We start from the raw sequence: 14,440 nt of genomic DNA, 5'->3' as shown, positions 1-14,440 counted from the left end.
ATTTATCACATCCAATAAATATCGAACCCCGAGTGAATCTATTTCATTCAGTGCGATAAATATAGCATTCGCCAACAGGGCACTCATAATCTGGGTTTTAGAGTAAAAGGATTTAACATAGTGATCAGTGCACAAGCGTATGCATGATGTGGGGTATTCTCTTCCTGCTCCCCTGCCCCATGAAGAAACGTGCATCAGCGGCAGTGACCTTGCACAAATCTAAATGGGGAAGGATCTGCAATCCCAATTAGGAAACAAAGTTTTATTTACTAGTTCTAGTTCAATAGTGTCTTTTTTATTGAATATAGTGTAATCTTGACTCAGTTCCCTTTGTTCAAGTGAGTTTTGAAGAGATGCTTTAAAACAGTTCCTCATATGTGCAAAAGTAACAGAATCGTTAACCGTGTTGGAGATTTTTTGTGTTGCTTCCCTGCAGGCTCTACACCGCTGCTTTCTATGCAGATCTGCTGCATTTTCATTTCTGGTGTGGAGCACAGGTCCCATATGTAATAATCATGATTAAACAGTCTTAAGCTGATAGGACACTTTTGTGTACCTAATTCGTTAATACGATTGGTGAAAAGTCCTCTCGCATGGTCCACAAAAAAGGATGCAGAATTCCAAATATTTCTCCAGAAAATAACTGAAAAGGCTTCCAAAGGGACGAGCGCCTCGCTGAAGTTGGCTTGTAATAGGTCTTGCTGGCACAACGTCCACTCCAGATTTCATCCCCACTATCTTCCTGGCCCCACGAAGAGGAGCCCTTTTCTAGTTTTCTCACGGGAAATGTGGCCAGTGCTCTCAATTTATCGATCTGCGCTCGTCTGCATCCTCGTCGTCTGAAAGCAGAGTGGTTGTGTCTACTGCATCCCTGGCCTCCTGTTCTGATGCTTGCGACCTTTTCGTTGTGCCGTTCAAAGCACCCCCCTGCAAAGACAAAAAAGGGAGTCTAAAAATCCTTAAAAAGCGTCCTGACTTCACTTTTCATCACGTCCTATTCATGGACAAGTAATGGTGCAATTTTTGACTTTTGACAATATAAAGTGAAACAACTAGCGCTGCCGCCCATTTTACTTTACCAGCATGATCTTGGCATTTCTTAAAAAACTGAAAGTCTCAAGAAAGTTGTTGTTCCCAACAGGAGAGTCTTTACATTTGATTTTATTTAGTACAGTTTGCCCCAGGTTGTGTAGTTGTATAAGTCTCGTTAGAAATGTACTATTTGCTGCCTAGTTTGATTCAATTTGGATGTGTGCACTGGATCGCCAGCGCAAGCTCGAAGGGATACACTTTAAGCTTTGACATCTATTTTCAGAGATGGTTGATCAGGACCGGCTTGGAAGCTGGAATGGCAATCAAAGGATAGCTTCATGCTTCTGGAAATCTATAGGAGTCAGATGATCAATCTGCGAGGTTCAAGTGAACATACCAGACCCATCAATGGACTAGAGGCCTGATTTAGATTTTGGCAGATGGATTACTCAGTCACAACAGTGATGGATATCTCATCCGCCAAAATATAAATCCCATTGTTTCTTATGTGATTTAGATTTCGGCTGAGGGGGACATCTGTCAACCTTGTGACGGAGTAACCCGTGTGCCGGAATCTAACCCAGGCCCTATATCACTAAACACTGTTTTGTGAACGGCTGTTCTTCTGTCTAAATTTCATCATTTTAAGCTTTTGTTTGGTCAATGTGTTTAAACTGAAGGGTCCTGTTACGAAATTGCAAAACGATTTGTGTTTTAAAGGCTACTCGGCCCTTAACTCCGAATCAGTCGCATATTAGACACACCTGAAGTTTGACGTTAATGCTGGTCTATCAAGAATGCCTTATTTTAAAGTAGGTTCATCATTCCAGTTGTGAAGCTTTGGAATTTGTAAGCAATCAAGAGCATGAGCCAGAGAGACAATGGTGACTTTTTTTCTCATCAAAAATGCTTTTCCAGCTTTCAGTAATAATTTATGTTATATTTAAAGTTACATGGTTTTTGTGTGTCTCGGCATTTGACAGTTTGGTGGCCAGGGCAGGCCTAGTGCACATGAAAGAGTCGGGTCAAGTGGGCAATCGTGGAGGGAGCTGGGCTCAGCAGTGCGGTGTAGGAGTGAGAACAGGTACTCAAGGTTCTAGTCTCTGTTTTCGAAAGACTGATTTTAGCTCATCCCCCGATACAGTTGAATGTGTCTAGAGGACTTGGTGGAGTGGTGACGGCACAAGGGAAACACCCACAAGTTATGTGTAAATTATTTTTCTGCAGCAGAGCTACAGGAGGGCCACAGGACTTGGATGCTACTGCAGTATTTAAATATTAACTATTTTGTTTTGTTTTTCATTTACTGGGCTGTTGAGCCTGTTTTCTTTTTACCAAACTGCCTTTCTGCTAGTGGTGTTTCATTTACTGGGCTGTTGAGCTTGGGTACATTTGACTAAAACTGCCTTTCTGCTAGTGGTGCTGAAAAGCCCTGTGCATCACTTCCCACAAAAGCAGCTACTTACCTGTCGCTTATCAAACACATTAAGTACGACCGAGGTGCAGATGCAGCCAATGGTGTTTGCAAGCATGAAGATCATCATCTGTTGCCAGCGCCAGAGAGGGATCTTTGCCTCGCTGTTGGAAAACAGGAAAAGAGACATTTCCAATACAAGTCAGTTTTGAGATGAATATGTAAGATTGTTCACAAACCGGTTCTCAAACACATTACAGGGCACAACATAGGGTTGATGACATACACACACTGTGTGTTTTCCGCGTTTAACACACATAGTGTAGCTTCCTTTACTAGTGCACTCACTGTTGCAGTATCATCCAGCCCTCAGGCCCAGATCTGATCACTGACCAATGCAAGACATTTTCCTCCCTTTGTGTACTTGGTGGAGTACAATGTTGCCTGCAGGCTTTAGTAGTTGCAGTTATACTTCCTACTACAGACTCATGAGTGGTGTCCAGCATCACTACTTTGCACTGGTTGTGCAAGATTTTACTCCTCAACTGTCAGTCCTTTCTCCTAGGTTACTTAATGTACAATCGTTTATGCCATCAGATTACATTTTTCACTTTCATCAATGAGCTCTCCACCCCCAGGACCTGCTCCAACGAACCCCCACCATCACAGGAGTTCTGCAACTCACTGGCAAACCACTTCTGTCGAAAGATAGAAGAAATCCACAATAGCTTCAAACCCCAGACCCACCAGCTGACTACAAACACCCAAGAACCCAACGCTCCTAGCAACACCCACCTCATTCACACCTGGACCCCAGTCAACATAGAGGACACCGCCACCACCATGGCCTCCATCCACTCCGGATCACCATCGGACCCCTGCCCACACCATATCGTCAATAAGGCAAATATCATCATCGCCGCCCACCTCTGAAAAACCATCAACAGCTCCTTCGAGTCAGCCACGTTCCCAGAAAGATGGAAGCACGCAGAAATCAACGCCCTGCTGAAGAAACCAAAGGAAGACCCAGACGACCCAAAGAACTACCGGCCGATCTCCCTCCTTCCCTTCCCAGCCAAGGTCATCGAAAAAATTGTAAACAGCCAACTATCCCGGTTCCTGGAAGACAGCAAGGTACTCAACACCTCCCAATCCGGATTCCGCAGAAACCACAGCGCAGAGACTGCACTCATTGCTGCCACAGACGAAATTAGGACCATGCTCGACAAAGGAGAAACAGCAGCACTCATCCTCCTGGACCTCTCTGCAGCTTTCGACATGTTATGTCATCACACTATCCGCACACTCCTCCACAACGCTGGAATCCGCGACAAGGCACTCGACTGGATCTCGTCATTTCTCTCAGGCAGAACCAAGAGAGTCCACCTTCCACCGTTCCGGTCAGAAGCCTCCAGAATCATCTGTGGCGTTCCCCAAGGATCTTCACTCAGCCCCACGCTTTTCAACGTTTACATGGCCCCCCTCGCCAACATCGCACGAACCCACCACATCAACATAGTTTCTAACGCCAATGACACTCAGCTCATCCTCTCCCTCACGAAAGACCCTACGACTGCAAAGAACAATCTCCACAACGGACTTCACGCCATCGCCAGCTGGATGGAATCAAGCCACCTCAAGTTAAACACAGACAAGACAGAAATCCTCATCTTTGGCACCAACCCCTCAACTTGGAAAGACTCCTGGTGGCCCACCTCCTTAGGAACCGCGCCGTCACCCACCACCCACGCACGCAACCTAGGCTTCATCTTGGACTCCACACTCAGCATGACTCAGCAGGTCATTGACATCTTCTCTTCCTGCTACAACACTCTATGCATGCTCCGCAAAATCTTCAAGTGGATTCCTGTAGAAACCAGGAAAACTGTCACCCACACCCTGGTCAGCAGCCGAGTAGACTACAGAAACACCCTATATGCAGGAATAACAACCAAACTCCTAACAAAGCTGCAAAGAATCCAGAACGCATCCGCCCGCCTCATTCTGGACATCCCACGCTGCGACCACATTTCCCTCCACCTCAGAGACCTTCACTGGTTACCAGTATCAAAAAGGATCACCTTCAAACGCCGGTCAAACAAGGCCCAGCCTACCTGAACGACAGACTCACCTTCCACACCCCCACCCACAATCTTCGCTCCGCCAGCCTCGCCCTCGCCACCATCCCCCGCAAGAAGATCCTTCTCTCACCTAGCCGCCAAGACCTGGAACTCCCTACTGCTCCACCTTCGCCAGACCCAAGACCTCTTGACATTCAGGAAACGCCTCAAGACATGGCTCTATGACCAGTAGCTCCCCCCCCCCCCCCCCAGCGCCTTGAGACCCTAACGGGCGATTAGTGCGCTCTATAAATCCTTGATTGATTGATTGATTGATTGACCTGGATTTGGTTCCCAGAATTTGTCCCACAATCAGGTTTGAGACTCCAATTCCAACCATCTGAACTGATGTTGCAAGTCCCATCGCTGTCCCCAAAGTTGCTTGCTGCACCACAAGAGGTATTGAGGGCCACATACTGGCCTGTAATAAAACAAAATAACAAATTAGTTGTGTTCATCAGTGGGACAAGCCATAATTCTTTCAAACGTTATCCTTTTCAATCAAAAGTAACAAATCCAAATGAATTGAAGCACTATCCTGTCGTGGACACTTACCGCTGCAAAGGAGTAGGTAATCCCGAGCCAGATGGTGGAGACCAGGGGAGGGACAAATGTGAAAGCCAGGAGTGCAAATACTGGCAGGGTCATCACAGCACAAAGGACGGCAAAAATACCACGCAGACCCACATGGTCCTAAGGAGGAAGGAGGAAGCAGGCTCCATTAGAATACGCAAGGATAGCTTTCTTTAAAAAACTTCAATGTATACAATAAGAATAGATAAAGTGCAGAAAAGATCCCTTCAAAAACTCCAACATTTCAAAGCGAGAACGAAGTAAGTTTACTAGCCTGTACTGTGACACTGAAGGATATGTGACAAAAAACAGCAACTTGCAGATTGGCAGATGAACCAATCCCTGCGCTCAGTAGGATCTCCTGTTAGCTGGGGATGCCCCATTTGCTGGGCTGGGAGACTGTAGTGCTAGAAATCGTTTCACTAGCAGAAAGTTGTACTCATAACTTGCCATACTATTCGACACGCAACAAGAGGTGAATCCTGGGACTTGGGGAAAGGGTCTGAAAATTCCAGGTTGGAATACAGATTCATGGACCTGGATGGGCTGTCGATACTACAGTAGGTGGCTATGCTTTGGAAGTCTGCAAACCCACTTCATTTAATAGCGTGGTTAACAGAAATGCTAAAATAGGCAACGGTGGAGGGTGACTTTCTGATACCCAAGCAGCATCAATCTAGGAAACCCCCAGATGTGAATGTGTGGGATGTTATGTTTTGGTGTTGCAAAATAAACGCTACAGTCTGCCGCTGTAGGTACATGTTTAGGCTATTGATTCCAAGCTGCTTGACCATTCTGATTATGAACTATGTTAGTGAATGCTGTACTATCCTTGAATACTGTATGCGTTTTAGGTTTCGGGCCATGCTTGGTCGATGTTGGGCGAAAACTGGAGTGGTTCTAATCGACAGCCTCAAGCAGCATATGTGCAATTTTGCTTTGGCCAAGGGGGCAATGTGGCCATGGGGGGGGGGGGGGGGGGGGGGGGGAGGGGGGAAGACATCCTGTGTGGAGGATCTTATTTCTTATATGTTAAGGGATGTCCTGCTGTATGCTCAATGCTGTTGAGGTGGAAGGGATAGTTTGACATGCTCTATGTTGCACCGGTTTATACTCACAATTAATATTCCCACTGCTGCCGAAAGGACCAAGGAGCTGTCATACACTGCGCCGGCGATGTATGCAGCTTCCCGCTGGCTGTACCCTGTGTACTTATCTTGGATAAATTTGCTGTGAGAAAGAAGAAGGTGTTAGAAGTCAAGCATAGTTATTTTTTAAGTGCACCCATAAATGTATCTGGGGTGGTGCATGCGCCTTCATGAAGCAAGGATGGAATCACATCAGTTATATAATGGCACCTGTGAGATGATTCATGGGATCTGATTTCACCTGGCACAGTAAAAGGTTTGTAGAGGCAAAGGAGTTGAAATAACTGGGGCATAGGCTATAAAATGAAGGTACAAGCATTAGCTACACTGCTTTAAAAATCTTTCCCTTCAGAGTTTGGAGGGAATCCCCTTGTACATGTAGGGAAAATTAATTTAATCGTTATTTCCATTCACTCATTGGTTCTATTGGAGGTGGGCGGAGAGGGCTGGTGGAGGAAGTAAAGGACATGTCCTTTAACTGGTACTCCCTAATCTGCAAGGATGTCCTAAAGGAGCGAGGAGAGATCAAATGGTGAGACTAAGCATGCCAGGTGTTTGTTCATTTCCTGCCATCTTTCCTAAGGATCTCTGCAAATGTGATACTGTGGTTTAGTACACCGTGTGCAGGCATGCAGCTCCATTTCTTGTGTTACACCAAGGATGCATCACCTCCACTGTCTTTGCTGGGAGTCTACTTGTAATACCTGTGTTTCTTATGATCTATAATCATAGGTTAGGTCTTTATGTTACATTCTGTCAAATTTTTCCAGTGATTACACACCATCATGTTAATGCTATACAAAGCACCGAACATATAAAAATATTAACATGTAGCCCTGATAGCTCCAGAGTATGGAAATGGAGGTGTGTCCCTACATGCAAATTCTCATGCTCCACGCATTACCCAGACTGTTCCTGCAACATCCACTGCCCTGTTTCTTTTTTTAAATACTTTATTAAGTTTTACGGCAACAAACCAACGAAATTCTTGCCCCCCACCCACAGCCCTCACCTCCTAAGCATCACATGGTTCTCAGAGAGACCTTTCCCCATGCATATAGACAGATATCCAAGTCTGAGTTTGCGTCATTCACCTCCCCAGTTGGCCGCTAATTGGTCCGGGATCTCCAGTCCGTAATTAAATTGGTGCAAATAACAACTCAGAATTCCCCCACAACCATCCATGGTCAATCCTTCAAAGTTTCACTCCATGTCTTCGCTGTGGGCCTTCCACACACCAGATATTTTTTCAAATTTGTTTGGGCAGGCCTGTGCTTGATCCACTCCGGCGCTCCATCGGACCCCTGCCCTCACTTCATCTTCAATAAAGCCGACGACATCATCGCCCCGCACCTCCAGGCCGTCATCAACTCCTCTTTTTCTTCTTCTACCTTCCCCGAATGCTGGAAACACGCCGAAGTCAACGCACTACTAAAGAAACCTACGGCTGACCCGAGCGACCTGAAAAACTTCCGCCCCATCTCGCTCCTCCCCTTCCCCGCCAAGGTAATAGAGAAGGCCGTCAACAAACAGCTGACCACCTTCCTGGAAGACAACAACCTGTTTGACCCTTCACAAACCGGATTCCGAAACCAACCACAGCACTGAAACCGCCCTCATCTCAGTCACAGACGACATCAGAACCCTGATGGACAACGGTGAAACAGTCGCCATCATCCTCCTCGACCTCTCGGCTGCCTTCGACACCGTCTGTCACCGCACCCTAATCACCCGCCTCCGCTCCACCGGGATCCAAGGCCAGGCCCTGGACTGGATCGCCTCCTTCCTCTCAAACCGATCCCAAAGAGTCTACCTCCCTTCGTTTCGCTCAGACCCCACCGAGATCATCTGCGGCGTACCTCAAGGCTCATCACTCAGCCCGACACTCTTCAATGTCTACATGAGCCCCCTCGCCGACATCGTACGCAAGCACGACATCATCATCACCTCCTACGCCGACGACACCCAACTTATACTCTCCCTCACCAAGGACCCCGCCAGCACCAAGACCAACCTACAAGAGGGCATGAAGGACGTCGCAGATTGGATGAGGCTCAGCCACCTAAAGCTGAAATCTGACAAAACGGAAGTCCTCATCCTCGGCAACACCCCGTCCGCTTGGGACGACTCCTGGTGGCCCACGGCCCTCGGCACCGCACCGACCCCCGCAAACCACGCCCGCAACCTCGGCTTCATCTTGGACCCTCTTCTCACCATGACCAAGCAAGTCAACGCCGTGTCCTCCGCCTGCTTCCTCACCCTCCGCATGATCTTCCGCTGGATCCCCGCCGACACTAGAAAAACCATGACCCACGCCCTCGTCACGAGCCGCCTGGACTACGGCAACACCCTCTATGCTGGGACCACCGCCAAGCTCCAAAAACGCCTGCAACGTATTCAAAACGCCTCGGCCCGCCTCATCCTCGACGTACCCCGCAACAGCCACATCTCCGCACACCTGAGACACCTGCATTGGCTCCCAGTCAGCAAAAGGATCACCTTCCGACTTCTCACCCACGCACACAAAGCCCTCCACAACAAGGGACCGGATTACCTCAACAGTCGCCTCAGCTTCTACGCCCCCACCCGTCTCCTCCGTTCCTCGGGCCTCACGCTCGCTGCCGTCCCTCGCATCCGCCGCTCCACTGCGGGTGGGAGGTCCTTCTCCTTCCTGGCAGCCAAGACCTGGAACTCCCTCCCCACCAGCCTCAGGACCACCCAGGACCACTCCGCATTCCGGAGACTCCTAAAAACCTGGCTTTTCGAGCAGCAGTAACCCCCTCCCCTTTTTTTCCCCCTAGCGCCTTGAGACCCGCACGGGTGAGTAGCACGCTTTATAAATATTAATGATTTGATTTGTGCTTGTAAATCTATTCTTCTGCCCTCAAGCACCAATCCATATTACGTTCCCAGTCATCCAATTTTGGAAGCATAGTTCCATTCCACTTCTGGATGACACCCTGTCGGGCCACCATTATTGCCATGTTGCAGAACAAGAGGGTGTATTTGTCCAGCGGTTGTTCACCCCACATGCCTAACGTGATGATCGTTGGTGTCATGTCTAATGTGGTATCTATGGCCCTCATTATGACCCTGGAGGTCCAAGGACCGCTGTGGCGGCTTCACCGCCGTGGGACCAGCGGTGCAGACTGTCATATTATGATTGCGGCAATTTGGCCACTGCCAAACCACCGGGACCCGCCGCTTTACCGCAGCCAACCTGCAGCCCAGTGGGAGTTGGACAACCGCCGAGGTTATTCCGACTCGGGACACCACCAGCATTTTTCTGTTGGTCTCATCATCACTAAATGCTGGCAGTAAGGTATCTGGACGACAGGAACTTGCGTTCCTGTCACAGGGATACCACCCCAAGCACCTCCGCACACACGCACGCATGCACCCACATCCCCACCCCCCCACTCACAGACGCACTCACAACATTCACCCACGTAGACATGCATACATACCCACACACACTCACCATCCCCCACCCCTCCTTTCAACTACATCCATACATACACGCACCTGCACGCACTCACTCCCCCTTACCCGTTACACATTCACCCTTGCACACTCCCCCACCCCCATGCATACACACATGCATCACCATTGCCACATTTACACACAGGCACAGACACTCGCCCCCCTAAATTCATGACATGCATACACACACTCACACACCCATTTACACCCCCCTCCCCTTGCGGACGGCACTTACCTCATCCAATGAGGTGCTCCTCCGTAAGGGGACGGGACCGGCGCTCCCACTACCAGCACTGCTGAGACACCAAAAGACCGACACACAGAATTACTGGTTGTAATTCTGCGGGCAGTCCTTTCTGGTGTGGGTGTGCCGGCAGTGGAACCACCTACGCACAGCCAACCGCCGTGATGAATGCCGCCGGATATCCGCCTGCCGGCAGTCCGGATATCCGGTGGAAGTTCTAATACGGCGGTCTTCCGGCGGCCACGGGTGCAGAAGTCTTGGCAAAAGACCACCACAGTCATAATGAGAGCCTATGTCTCAAGACACCCTGTTTCCCATTCCCCTCCAGAAGGGGCGGAGTTTCCAACAATCCCATACCAGGTGAATCATTGTGCCCCGCCTTTGGCAACTTCTCATACACCTGTCAGATATGCACCGCCCTGTAACAAAAAGTCACAACCTCGTATAGTATCCCCTGTGAAGTCTGTTAATTTGGACTACCCTAAAGTTTGCCTGGATGGCCACCTCGCCACGGTAGAGGCAAGCCTCTCCCCATTCGTCATCCTCAAGCCTACCTATGTTACCCTTCCACCTCTCCCTCAAGTTTCGGAATGGGGAGAAACAGTAGGCAGCAGGGTGCTATACACTGCTGATGGAGTGCCTGTGTAGTCGGGTGCACAGCACCCAGAATTCCAGTGGGCTCTCATCCGGTATTTCCTCAATCGGACCTATGCATCCCTTAATGAGGTGTCAGATCTGGATCTATCATAGGTATTGGTTCCTTGCTAATTTGTATTCCACCTGCAATGTTTCAAAGGGAATCAGGCCTCTGGGAGTCCATAGGTCTCCCAGTTTCGAGATTCCCCAACAGGTCCTATTTAGACCCCAAACTACTCCCTGTAGAGGCAACAGCATAGCCGCTTCCTGGAAAGGTGGCTCCAGTGTAAGAACCCCCTGCCATCCAACAGCCTTCATGGCCCTTCTCTAAGCATTGATCACAATAGCTATTGAGGTGGGGGGATGTGGGAGGACACTATTGCTTTCCTCTCCGCTGCCAAAGATGGTTCTCTCTGCGCTGGAAAGACCAATCCTTAGATACCACTAGCTGTGCCGCCCAATAGTATAAACAAAGATCTGGGAGGGTGATATCCCCATCAAAAACCTTTCTAGTCAGAGCAGACATTGATATCCTCACGGACCCCCATCCCATAGCAGCAGTCTCATTGTGGCTCCTGCCTGTTTAAAGAAACCGCCCGGGACCTGAAATAAGGAATTTTGGAGGGCACATAGGAATTTGGGTAGATAGATCATTTTGTGAAGTGCAGCACGCCCCATCAGCGATAATGGCAGTTTACGCTATTTATCCACGTCCTTCCCATATTCTCCCAGCAGCCTTCCCAGTTTGTTCCTGTAGAATGTCTGGAGGTCTGTGTTTCTCTAAATGACTAAGTACGTGAATCCTCTTTCCTTCACCAGGACTGCGCAGCTCCAACTCCTGCTGGGGTGCCACCCGGCAAGGGGATAGAGACAGGGGTTGTCCCAGTTTATGCAAAGCCCAGGGTAGGAGCCAAAGATTAAAATAAATTCCAAGATTTCTCAGGCTCAGCTAAATACAGTAAGAAATTGTTTGCACAGAGTGAGACAACGTCTTCCCGGTTGTATTCTGTAAGGAAATGCCTCCTTGGCATGGTTACCCCCTGACTTTTTGCCTTTGCTGATGCTATGTTTTGAATTGAAAGTGTGCTGAGGCCTGCTAACCAGACCCCAGCACCAGTGTTCTTTCCCTAACCTGTACTCTTGATTCCACAATTGGCACACCCTGGCATCCAGATAAGTCCCTTGTAACTGGTACCTCTGGTACCAAGGGCCCTGATGCCAGGGAAGGTCTCTAAGGGCTGCAGCATGTATTATGCCACCCTAAGAGACCCCTCACTCAGCACAGACACACTGCTTACCAGCTTGTGTGTGCTAGTGAGAACAAAATGAGTAAGTCGACATGGCACTCCCCTCAGGGTGCCATGCCAGCCTCTCACTGCCTATGCAGTATAGGTAAGACACCCCTCTAGCAGGCCTTACAGCCCTAAGGCAGGGTGCACTATACCATAGGTGAGGGTACCAGTGCATGAGCACTGTGCCCCTACAGTGTCTAAGCAAAACCTTAGACATTGTAAGTGCAGGGTAGCCATAAGAGTATATGGTCTGGGAGTCTGTTTTACACGAACTCCACAGCACCATAATGGCTACACTGAAAACTGGGAAGTTTGGTATCAAACTTCTCAGCACAATAAATGCACACTGATGCCAGTGTACATTTTATTGTAAAATACACCACAGAGGGCACCTTAGAGGTGCCCCCTGAAACTTAACCGACTATCTGTGTAGGCTGACTGGTTCTAGCAGCCTGCCACACTAGAGACATGTTGCTGGCCCCATGGGGAGAGTGCCTTTGTCACTCTGAGGCCAGTAACAAAGCCTGCACTGGGTGGAGATGCTAACACCTCCCCCAGGCAGGAGCTGTAACACCTGGCGGTGAGCCTCAAAGGCTCACCCCTTTGTCACAGCACCGCAGGACACTCCAGCTAGTGGAGTTGCCCGCCCCCTCCGGCCCCGGCCCCCACTTTTGGCGGCAAGGCCGGAGAAAATAATGAGAATAACAAGGAGGAGTCACTGGCCAGTCAGGACAGCCCCTAAGGTGTCCTGAGCTGAGGTGACTCTAACTTTTAGAAATCCTCCATCTTGCAGATGGAGGATTCCCCCCAATAGGATTAGGGATGTGACCCTCTCCCCTTGGGAGGGGGCACAAAGAGGGTGTACTCACCCTCAGGGCTAGTAGCCATTGGCTACTAACCCCCCAGACCTAAACACGCCCTTAAATTTAGTATTTAAGGGCTCTCCCTGAACCTAGAAACTAGATTCCTGCAACAACAAGAAGAAGGACTGCCAGCTGAAAACCCCTGCAGAGGAAGACCAGAAGACAACCACTGCCTTGGCTCCAGAAACTCACCGGCCTGTCTCCTGCCTTCCAAAGAACTCTGCTCCAGCGACGCCTTCCAAAGGGACCAGCGACCTCTGAATCCTCTGAGGACTGCCCTGCTTCGACGACGACAAGAAACTCCCGAGGACAGCGGACCTGCTCCAAAAAGACTGCAACTTTATCCAAAGGAGCAGCTTTAAAGACCCCTGCAATCTCCCCGCAAGAAGCGTGAGACTTGCAACACTGCACCCGGCGACCCCGACTCGGCTGGTGGAGAACCAACACCTCAGGGAGGACCCCCGGACTACTCTACGACTGTGAGTACCAAAACCTGTCCCCCCTGAGCCCCCACAGCGCCGCCTGCAGAGGGAATCCCGAGGCTTCCCCTGACCGCGACTCTCTGAAACCTAAGTCCCGACGCCTGGAAAAGACCCTGCACCCGCAGCCCCCAGGACCTGAAGGACCGGACTTTCACTGCAGAAGTGACCCCCAGGAGTCCCTCTCCCTTGCCCAAGTGGAGGTTTCCCCGAGGAAGCCCCCCCTTGCCTGCCTGCAGCGCTGAAGAGATCCCTTGATCTCTCATTGACTTCCATTGCGAACCCGACGCTTGTTCTAACACTGCACCCAGCCGCCCCCGCGCCGCTAAGGGTGAAATTTCTGTGTGGGCTGTGTCCCCCCCGGTGCCCTACAAAACCCCCCTGGTCTGCCCCCCGAAGACGCGGGTACTTACCTGCTGGCAGACTGGAACCGGGGCACCCCCTTCTCTCCATTGGAGCCTATGCGTTTTGGGCACCACTTTGAACTCTGCACCTGACCGGCCCTGAGCTGCTGGTGTGGTAACTTTGGGGTTGCTCTGAACCCCCAACGGTGGGCTACCTTGGACCAAGAACTGAACCCTGTAAGTGTCTTACTTACCTGGTAAAACTAACAAAAACTTACCTCCCCCAGGAACTGTGAAAATTGCACTAAGTGTCCACTTTTAAAATAACTATTTGTGAATAACTTGAAAAGTATACATGCAATTGAAATGATTCAAAGTTCCTAATGTACTTACCTGCAATACCTTTCAAACAAGATATTACATGTTAAATTTGAACCTGTGGTTCTTAAAATAAACTAAGAAAATATATTTTTCTATACAAAACCTATTGGCTGGATTTGTCTCTGTGTGTGTGTACCTCATTTATTGTCTATGTGTATGTACAACAAATGCTTAACACTACTCCTTGGATAAGCCTACTGCTCGACCACACTACCACAAAATAGAGCATTAGTATTATCTCTTTTTACCACTATTTTACCTCTAAGGGGAACCCTTGGACTCTGTGCATGCTATTCCTTACTTTGAAATAGCACATACAGAGCCAACTTCCTACAATCGTGGATCAGCGGTGGGGTACAAGACTTTGCATTTGCTGGACTACTCAGCCAATACCGGATCACACAACAAATTCCAAAATTGTCATTAGAAAT

General features: G+C 49.2%; 1 protein-coding gene across 2 annotated transcripts in view; it reads right to left on the bottom strand.

Annotated features, from left to right (window-relative positions):
* Nucleotides 1-273: 273 nt before the first annotated feature.
* The window catches only part of LOC138261544 (lysosomal dipeptide transporter MFSD1-like), a 132,462-nt gene continuing 118,295 nt past the window's right edge, over nt 274-14,440 (bottom strand). For both annotated transcript variants that reach the window (XM_069210573.1, XM_069210574.1), the window contains 5 exons: nt 6,258-6,369; nt 5,122-5,259; nt 4,848-4,987; nt 2,499-2,610; nt 274-927 (listed from right to left, as the gene is read on the bottom strand). In XM_069210573.1, the coding sequence (XP_069066674.1) occupies nt 802-927; nt 2,499-2,610; nt 4,848-4,987; nt 5,122-5,259; nt 6,258-6,369 (628 nt within the window). In that variant the 3' untranslated portion in view covers nt 274-801. The remainder of the gene's footprint in view (nt 928-2,498; nt 2,611-4,847; nt 4,988-5,121; nt 5,260-6,257; nt 6,370-14,440) is intronic.

The sequence above is a fragment of the Pleurodeles waltl genome, chromosome 10 (genome assembly GCF_031143425.1).
Source record: "Pleurodeles waltl isolate 20211129_DDA chromosome 10, aPleWal1.hap1.20221129, whole genome shotgun sequence".
Lineage (NCBI taxonomy): Eukaryota > Metazoa > Chordata > Amphibia > Caudata > Salamandridae > Pleurodeles > Pleurodeles waltl.
The sequence above is the reverse complement of the archived record's forward strand: the minus strand, read 5'-3'. Positions and strand labels throughout refer to the sequence as shown.